Source organism: Pyricularia grisea, assembly GCF_004355905.1.
Source record: "Pyricularia grisea strain NI907 chromosome V map unlocalized Pyricularia_grisea_NI907_Scaffold_10, whole genome shotgun sequence".
Lineage (NCBI taxonomy): Eukaryota > Fungi > Ascomycota > Sordariomycetes > Magnaporthales > Pyriculariaceae > Pyricularia > Pyricularia grisea.
In genome coordinates, this window is record NW_022156722.1 from 569,383 (window position 1) to 578,800 (window position 9,418).

A 9,418-nucleotide genomic window follows, 5' to 3' on the forward strand; every position below is an offset into this window, starting at 1 on the left:
GTTCTGTCACCTCCAAACAGTATAAACAAGATATCAATATCATGCCACGATGCAGAATAATGACGGCCGTATGAACATCGTTAGTCGATATATATACATGATCCCCACCCTCCTTGTCACTTCGTCCTGGACATAAGCCTTCATCAAGTCCGGCTTGTCGCTAGATAATGGCTCACATAAAACCCCCTTAACACTTTTTGAGTAGGATCTCCGGCGAATATACAGAGAGATCAATCCTCTCTAGAAAAAAAAAATCAATTCCCGAGACAGCCATGCTCAACCGGATGGTATATAAATAAAAAAACAAAAGAAAAATATACGCGAGGAAAGCCAAAGTGGTATCCAAAGCGAAGTTTGAAAAAAGAAAGTCCATACATGTAGCATCCAAATCCTGATAAAGGTAGCCAAAAAGAAGAAGAGAGAAATACAAAAGAACAAGCTATGAAGTTTGGGATATCATACGACATAAAGGTTTTTAAAGAAGATCGACTCAAAAGAGGTCGTAAAAAGAAGCTTGGGTCCACCAGAGTGGTTTGTATGTGAATAAAATGGGATAAAATGGGATATATATGACGCGGAAAATGAATGGGGTTTCACCATCATCTCCCGATGGCTCAGGATTCCTCCATGATGCCACCCTCGCCACCACCCTCTTCTCTCCACTCACGCGAGTGCTCGGTCAGTTTCCTGACGCCCGAGATCCTTCCGGCCCACAAAGCCTCGATCGGCGTGCGGAACGTAAAGGCGCGCTGGGAGCTAATCACCCCTATGGCTTGCAACACAGCCTTGCGGCTGTCGCGCCCAAAGACGGCGGGGTGGCCGATCCATTCGAGCGCCGACATGAGCTCCGCGTCCAGTGCCGACACGGTCTGTACGTCGATGCCGCTTGAGCCCGGCCCGCCGTGCAGTACGCTGAGCGCGTCCGTCGAAGGTCTGCGCATCATTCCTTGGAGATGTGGCGGGTGATGCGAAGACGTTGCTGATGCCGTGGGCGATGGAGAATGTTTGCGTTCTGGAGTCAGCGAAGTGGGGGATCCTTCATTGTTCGGGTGAGGCGTCGACGGTTGCGACCTGTTGGATGCAGCCGGCGGGACGGGGGGTAGACCTCCCTTGCCCAACCCTTTGAGAATTGAACGTGTCTCGTTTAGAAGTGTGTGGGCACGGTCGTGCTGGCCTCTTGACACAAGAGTCAATGCCCTTGTCAGCATGTCGGATGTCAACAGCTCCATCCGTCGCTGCACGATATGCGGGTGAGGCGGGATCGGAGGGGTGTTCTGCCACGACTTGGACTTTTGGTGGTTTGTCGCAGGCAGCATTGTGATTGCGAGGAGTGACGGACGAGGCATGTGCATCAAGGTGCCGTCACGGAGTATGTCGCCCCAGGTAAGATCCGCCTGGATAAGCGGGACTTCCTCGACAGAGACCGCGCGCTGCTCTTCAGGGTCCATAGGTCCACCCAGAGCTTCGAGGCCAGACACGATGGTCTCCCATGGATCTTGTGGTAGCTGATCTTCCGAGGCAGTATCTGGAAGGATCACCAGTTGCACAAGTATGTCCCTCTTGTCGCCAAACCGTAGGTCTCCCAGGGAAGCCTCGGCGTCCCGCCCCGTTGCGCGTTTGGTTATTTGGAGCGCACCGCTAATCTTGTGGAACTTGGCTGGGGATCCTTCAGGCAACTTCAACTTTAGTTTCACGTTCTGATGAGACAAGGTTTGGGCAGAGCCAAGGCAGCCAGCAAGGCATTCCCTCAACATCATCCAATCCTTGACATAGGTGTATGATGCCTTTGTCCTGGTCGAAAGCTCAATCATGGTGTCGGGTTTGTGCGTCATTCCGAGGCCAAATGAGTGGATCGAGATCCTACAGTGAGTGTTGTCAGTATGATGGGCTTCTTAAAAGTCGTACGCAGAAATTGACTTACTTGGCTGCCTCTGCTCTTGACACGACAAAGTCCACGCTATCGGCATCCGAGGTTGAAGCATCACTGATGAGCATGATGGTAGCGATTGGGTTGTTGTACTTCCTCTGCATCAGTAGGTCCATGGCAACATTGGCACCCTCGACAACATCTGCCCGGTGGCTCTTTTGTCCCACTGGCTTGATAGAGTTCAGGACACCTCCCCAGCCGTGCCATGACTTAGTCGTCATGCCCACGATTGGTACACCACCTCCACCGGATCCAAAGGTCACGAGACCCATCCTGTCACGGTCGCCAAGCTGATGAACCATGAACCTGAGGGCATCTCGGACCAAGTTGATTTTGACTCCCTGCATGGAGCTCGATATAGGAACCACAACCACGACGTCGATTGGGACATGTACAGGAGGGAACAGCGGGCTCTTTGCAACGCTGGTGTACTCGGTCGGGGCTGTCGTCGTAGATTTCGGTCCGTTCCACGTTGAAGAGGCAAGGGACGACGTTCTCTGTCCTTGTTGTTGGCTGCGTTGCCACTCCTCCTCTTCGGCCTCGGAGAATTCGCCACGCTCATAGTCTGGGCTTCGTACTGGTGAAGTTTCAACAGCATTCAGATCCATGAGAGCCTGCTGCCACAGTTTAAGCTGGTTGCGATTTTGGAACCTCAGGTGGAATTGGGACAGCTCTGCCACCGAAAGGTTGAGGGTGAGCACATTCTCGTCGATACTTCCTGTTTCAGAAACCTCATTCAAATGCTTCTTGATGAGAATGGAACCCTTGAGGGTGCATCGCGGCTTGCGAGGCAAACCATTTTCGTCCCATTGCTGGGCTCCAGCCGGTGTCTTCTTCTCCTTGACGCAAATGAGCATCTCGGCGAAGAGGTAGCACTCAAGCTCCTGCCACGATATTCTGTCCTTGCCCACCCTCAGCGTGCCATACAGGCGAAGCTTGCCGAATCTGCTGAAATCCAGGCCGTGCCAGTTGTCCACCCTGTTTCTCAAATTTTCCGTCATTTCCTCGAGGACCTCACGCGACTCATAGGGGAAGAAGCGGGGCACCGACTGCGTAGGTGATGTCGGACCATAGGGGTCATCGGCGACGCGAGCGTCTATCCGGGATGGGACCTGTTGAGGGACCTGGTGGTGCATTTGTTGTGGGGAGTGAATATTTCCCATTGGCAGGTCCTCGGGGTCCGGTCGCCATTTGCAGTCGGGTACCTCGATGGTGATAAGACATGTCAGGGTTTGCTGTTGTCGAGATCTGTTGATGGTGGGGAACTCTGAGCGAACGGTCACGGTCGGGAGAGGGATCGGATTTCGCGCAATGCTCCGGGGGCTGGCGAGCGACGTCTCCATGGCTTGTAGGTCATAGTCGTGGGCACGCCTGGGCCCTCCGCTCTGTGTTGTCTCAGGGTAACCTGTCGAAGACGCCACTCCCGTCGCTTCGCTGTCACTACGCCCATGTCTCATATATCGTTCCGAATGAGGATTGCTGTGACCGCTATCCCGTGTGTCTCGGTTGCTCCGCGGCATGGCGTTGTCCCTGGCACTGTGGCTGCTGGGATGGCTTAAGCCGACTCCAGAACCAGAACGTGCATTCGAACCCCGGCTTTGAGGACGCATTCCATGATCATCCCATTGTTGAGGAGTAGGTGTTGGTGTTCCAATTGACCTCGAATCTGAGTTCACTGACCTGACGAGGTTGCTGATTTTTTCTGGAAGGGCAAGAATATGGGTGTCAGCGGGCTGCGACAACATCGCTATAGTTTTGCTGAGATCCTACCTATATCGAGTACGTTTCCACCCCGACTTGTGTCCAAATGCAAAGGCGCATTGCATGATGGGCAATACTGAGACTCTATCTCCTTAATGTACTCGTAAAAGCAGGCCTCGTGGGACACATGGCCGCAGGAGAACTGAAGTATCCTCTCTCCCCGGAGAGTGTGTTCTAATGGCTCCTCACAGACGGCACACTCGGAGCCCACAAACGTGCGCTCCCTGCGCGTGCGCGCCCGTTCTGAACTCATGGCGGGTGCGACTGATCTTCCGTAGCTGTCAACAGAGTGGTTGGAGGAAACTGACGTCGACGAACGATGAGACTGAGGTGGCTTGATTGTACCACTTGATATAGAGCTGTCTGAATTTTAAAGTGGCGAAACGAGCGCCGTCAAGTCAGCTATCTGTGCGCCATGGACCTTGGGGTGACAATGCGGCGCAGAAGACCTGGGAGCGTAGGGAGGAATGCAAAAATGGCGGGATGCGCTCGATGGTCATTCAGTGGGCTAGATAGGACTAGACCAGAGCTGACAATAGACCAAGGAACTGAAGGGCAGGAACCACGGTAGGTGGCGGAAACTTAGAACCTACTCTTTTCAGGAAACGAAGGGGTGTATGACGGAGCGTCCAAAGATGGAGCGTTGTATGATGTTGCCGTGTAAGGTCGCTCAGAGGTTGTCCTAGATCTCGAGTCCGAACCCAAGAATCCTGACTCTTGCTGGCGCTTGTCTGCGCCGAAGCCGTGGAATTTGCTCTTGGACCGAGCAAACATTAGGAGCAGGCAACTCCTCGCTTGACCTGGCGGCAGATAAAGGAACTAGGCGACGGGAAGCGAGCTTCCGGACGACCTTCAAGTCGTGCGCGCGAGGGTTGGATGGGGTAGAAAGTAGTGTCGTCGGCTTTAGAGGCGTAATAGTAAACCCAAAGATCGGATGCTCCAAGAATTGCCAATTAAATCGTTACTGTTTTGCTGTCGTGTCGAGAACGAGTCTGAATCTTACTGGGGGTCTGCTAGGATAAATCGAGATGGTCAGGACGAGAAGTGCGGCTTCAATTCGTGCATCATCTAGGCAAGGAACAAGACAGGGAAGACCAGGTGACGATATGCCAGAGGTATATAGTAAAAGTGCCATGGAAAATCAAACCAAGGGGGTGGGTAAGTGGCTTGAACTTTGGAAGCAAGGGGGGGTAGGGTAAAGGAAGGCAGCTAGAGGGGCATGTGCGCAGCAGCAAGGATGCATGCAGTGTATGAGTCTGTTGCTCTGTTGTGTGCAGAAGAGAAAGACTGACTTGGACAAGGTACTTTGTGGACCCCTGTCGTGTGGTTGATTCTTCGCAGGGAAACCGGTGGGAAAGACGGGAGTGACACAAGGCTCCCAGTCAAGCCATGGAGGGGCTCGTTTCAGGGACGTTGTAGTAACAATGCAGATAAACGGTTTTTGAGTAAAAAAGTTGGAGGGAAATGGGGATAGATCAGGTAGTATCGAGAGACAAAAGAAGGAGAGTTTTGTTTCTCTGGGGGCTCTTTTTTCTCCCGTACTTACCTCTCAATGCGGCGTGGGGGGTAGTGTGTGTGTGTGTGTGTATGTGCGTGTTCGTGGGCGCGGTAGTTGACGCGCGTGTGGGCATGCGGTTCGGTGCGTTGCGCCGTGTTATGTGAGTGGCGGCAACAGAAACTCGATCGATGAGTAGAAATACTGTGTACTTGTTCTAGATTGCGAGAATTATGGTGGATTATGTAGCTGCGAGAGTCGTATGTCCCAGTCTGCCAACCAAATCCCTTATTCTGACTCTGACCGGTACACGTTGAGTGTCTGGTTTTGTTTTCGTTGACAGATTCCGAGTACGTGGATGCCTGCGTGCCATATGCAATTGACTGAGACTTTGTGCAGAAAAAACGGCGTCTCGCGTGAGTGTGGGTAACCGTGTCGATTTATTCAAAGTCTCACGGTCCAGGGTCTGGCTTGACTGGCGAACGAGGATGATGGCTGCGAAGTTTCAACGAATCAACCCGGACGCAAAAGAGATGGGATAGTGAGAGTCCAATCGAGAAGGGATCAGGGTTTTGCTAAAAATGAAAGAGGAAGAGGATAAAAACAGCACGACATGCAAGAAAGAGAAGGAGAAAGAAAGTTATGACAACAGGTTGGTCGGTCTACTGGAAGACGGGACGAGACCACCACTCGGAAGTTGGCGCGTAGCTCCTGAGAGGCATAAACGTTGCATGGGCTGTCCACGCTCCCATGGGATTAAAATGAAATGATTAAAAAGGTCGGTCTGGTCTGCTCGCACCTACAAGCAACAGGCAGGAGAGACGGAAAGGGCGAAATCATGAGCGGGGCTGATTTCTGGGTACCTTATTTTAGGGTGGAAAAAGAGTCCAGGGACTGGACAAAGCCTGCACCGGTACTGTTACGTCGTTCTTAGGGTGGAGACGACGACAGAAAAAGAGTTGGAACCGTATCTACTGTAGGTACCTAGGTACCTATAGTACAATAGTGTGTGTGTACATGTAATCCTCAAAGTGGTACCTTACTACTCTACCTGCTGTTGCGCAATAACATGAGGATCCTGCTCCAACATTTTGGTGGCTTTCTATGGATAGCTCGGCAAGATCAGGGACCTTGAAATGGGTACGTAGCGTAGTACCATACCTTATTACAGTACCTGAGCTAGATATTTTGGGGTTACTACAACTAGCACGCAACGGTTGTGTTGGTTCAGCCCGTTAACAGTAGAACCCGTTGCCGAAGTTTCAGGCCAGTGCACCCAGCAACGGCGCAACGGTCACTGGCGGGTTTTGTTCGTTTTGCGTTGACAACAAGCTTGCCCAGGTTTAAAGGTTGAGACTATTCTAAACGTAGTAATGAGGTACATTTTCGTAGGTGCCTTGGCTCTCTTCAGGCACCATGAGGTACTTGAGGGCCGGGTACCCAAAGAATTCGAGACGCTATCCTACATTTGGGTTGGCCGCTCTATCTAGAAGTAGAATAGTCTTCTTTTTTTTTCATCAGATGGAAAAGGAAGGTATGGGTCTTTGGTTTCTTTTCATTTGCACTGTTAGAAAAGGAAAGGGCGAATCTTTGAATCACAGATGAGCAAGAGAAGGGTAAAAACAGAATAAAGCAGAAAAATCTTCAACCCAGAGCTCCCTCCGCTCACTTGTCCAGTCGGAACACAACCTCTGCGCCTCCGGCGAGGGTTGACTGTTCCATGCTGTATCCAGACACGTACCCCAAACGCCACACTACAAAGCGCTAGCGTAGCGCAAAAATCACAGTACCAAATTATTAGTTGGGCTGGGCTACCAAGACTACTTTTCGCACCCACCCCAGTTTGCTGGTTGAGCCACTGTGGGCGAGCCCCAATAAACCGGGAGGGCCAGCGATGGGGAATACCACACAATTTTGGTCCGGAACCCCCCTTGGAGACAGATCCCTGTGATCTTGTGATCCCTGCATTCAGAAGAAGCCATGTCCTTGTTGCGATTTATTTCTTGGTAAGTGTAACGCTGCTCCAACCAGACATTGGGTTTGGCGGAGGTCTCCGGACGATGAGCCTGTCAAAAGGGTCGACATGGCCAAGACGGCATGGTGTACGGCGGCAACATCACATACAGAAAAGAACCATCAATTTAGTTTGCTTCTTTTACTTTCTACTTTTTAAATATCCTTCATCCCTTCTCTCCCTTCCCATCTCAACTTTTAGCAGTTTGGTTGGTTGATAACAAATCTACGACGCACGTACTCGAAGAGGCGCGAGGAAAACTGACAGATCGCATGCGGAATGATTCAGGTGAATGCGTTGCGCGTGGTGGTCCATTTAGCAAATTGATCTGGAACATCAAAACCACCGGTGAAGTTGATAAAAAAGGAACTATGAGCACGGCGTCGGTCCCAAGTTACTGTCGTTTGCGCTGAGCCCACTTCCCATGCTGCCTCGGGTACCTTTTCGGCGGGCTGCGTAGCTGTCCTCTCCTTCGTACTGCAACAGTAACAACAATACTATTCGACAAGATGCTGTCAGGTGCATCCTGTGGCGACTTTATATGTCCGTGCGCCCCAAAGCTCGGTAGCTAGAATTGACAAGCAGTACGCACCGGACACGCAGTACCGAGAACTCACTCAGCACATGGTATTGTAAGTTACATGCCTGATGTACGATACGATGTACCATAGGGGCCGCTCTGGCTAGGTCAATCGTCGATTTGCTGCTGACTACAAGCAAGGATTGATTTTTAACCTGATTACATATGCTTTTTAACGGGCCATGTCTTGCTACGATATCATCTCGTAATTGATTGGAATTGAATGGAATGCATTTTGTAGCAAGCAGGCCCCGCAAGCCACTCTACTGCTTGATATATGCATTTACTTGTCTCAAGCTTATTTTTACCCACAACCCGCTGTTTGTTGGTGATCGATCTAAAGCGTTGACATTGCGTCAAGGCATATCCCCAGCGACCACGATAAACTTCCCAACGCGGTAAAGTACAGCGAAGAAAAGCCCTTACGGTTCGTAGCTTTATGTAGTTCTCAGCTACCACCACGTCAGTGCTTTAGTGCTAGCGTGGAAGATTTTATTCGGCTCACCTTGGTCGCTTCGGGGGTGTCTTTGTATTTGCGTGAGCTAATGATCGACCCTAGCGAAACTTGGCAACGTTTTCCATCTCCGCGTTGTTCCTGGGTTAGTTGAAATTTTTACGGTACGTACCTACCTGTCTGCAATCATATCTCGATCATGTTCCGTTAGCTGGAATTCTGATAAGGCTTAAGTACCATAGCGTGCGTTTGTTGCTCGTCCACTCGCACGTCTGTCCGATATACCATCGTACGGCTTACCGGTATGTGTAGTAGTACGGTACAGTTAATCTATTATCGCCTTTACCACGTAAACGGCGTCTCGGCCTTTCGGTGCACTGATTCACAAGACCCGCCGACTTGTACGTGTACCGTATTGTACATCCATCGCATACCCTGGGCCGCGCATAGTGACAAAAGCACATAACGTTGGGGGGCGCCAGCGATGCGGGTGATAAAAGTCCACCCTTGGTTGGCCCTACATGCAGATTTTTATGCATGCAGGCGCTCGAGCCCCCTTTTCTTTTCTTGGGCGATTTTCGAAAAAGTATTTGTTCAACCCGTCCCGACCATGCTAGTCTACGGCATAGATGATGTATATGCGGGAGTGTACTTGGGAAAATGTCGTCATAATTTAATTGTGCCGGCTTTTTTATGATATCTTCGTTTTTTTTTTTCTTTTCTGTTCTTTTCTTTGAATCTCATTCTCTACCTTTCTTCGTATTTGCAATTTGCACCGAAACGATTTACCGAAGACACGCATCAGCAGATTTTAATGCCCATAACCATGGAAGAGCAACACATGGTAAAAGTTGGCAGTGACCTGGTCGGTCAAAAGGGGGCCAGAGAACATAATTTCGACACAATTTGCTTTAAGTCGTATTCCAACCATTTCCAATATTAGGGGCCGCCTCCCATTTTAGTTTTGTTTTTATTTTATTTTTTTACTCTACCACACAGAGTTTTTCCCACTCTTTAGGTCGTGCATAAAAACGTGGTACAAGAAAGTAAGCGGCCCCACCTCTATGCCCTGGCAATCCACGGGCTTCCTTGCGGAGGTTTTTTCCTTCGAACCACATGGGGAAAGGATTTGTTTTTTGCACAACTCGGCATCTTTTCGTTGCAAAAAAAAAAAAAAAAAAAAAAAA

At 50.4% G+C, this 9,418-nt stretch overlaps 1 protein-coding gene across 1 annotated transcript; it reads right to left on the bottom strand.

The window, feature by feature from the left end:
* On the bottom strand, nt 1–5,332 carry PgNI_11696 (uncharacterized protein). Its single transcript, XM_031131661.1, has 5 exons — nt 5,235–5,332; nt 4,282–4,698; nt 3,698–4,051; nt 1,922–3,629; nt 1–1,860 (listed from the first exon to the last, which is right to left on the bottom strand). The coding sequence occupies exons 2-5, from the start codon at nt 4,460–4,462 to the stop codon at nt 615–617; spliced, it is 3,489 nt and encodes a 1,162-aa protein (XP_030976612.1). The 5' UTR covers nt 4,463–4,698; nt 5,235–5,332; the 3' UTR covers nt 1–614.
* Between the last annotated feature and the right edge of the window lie 4,086 nt (nt 5,333–9,418).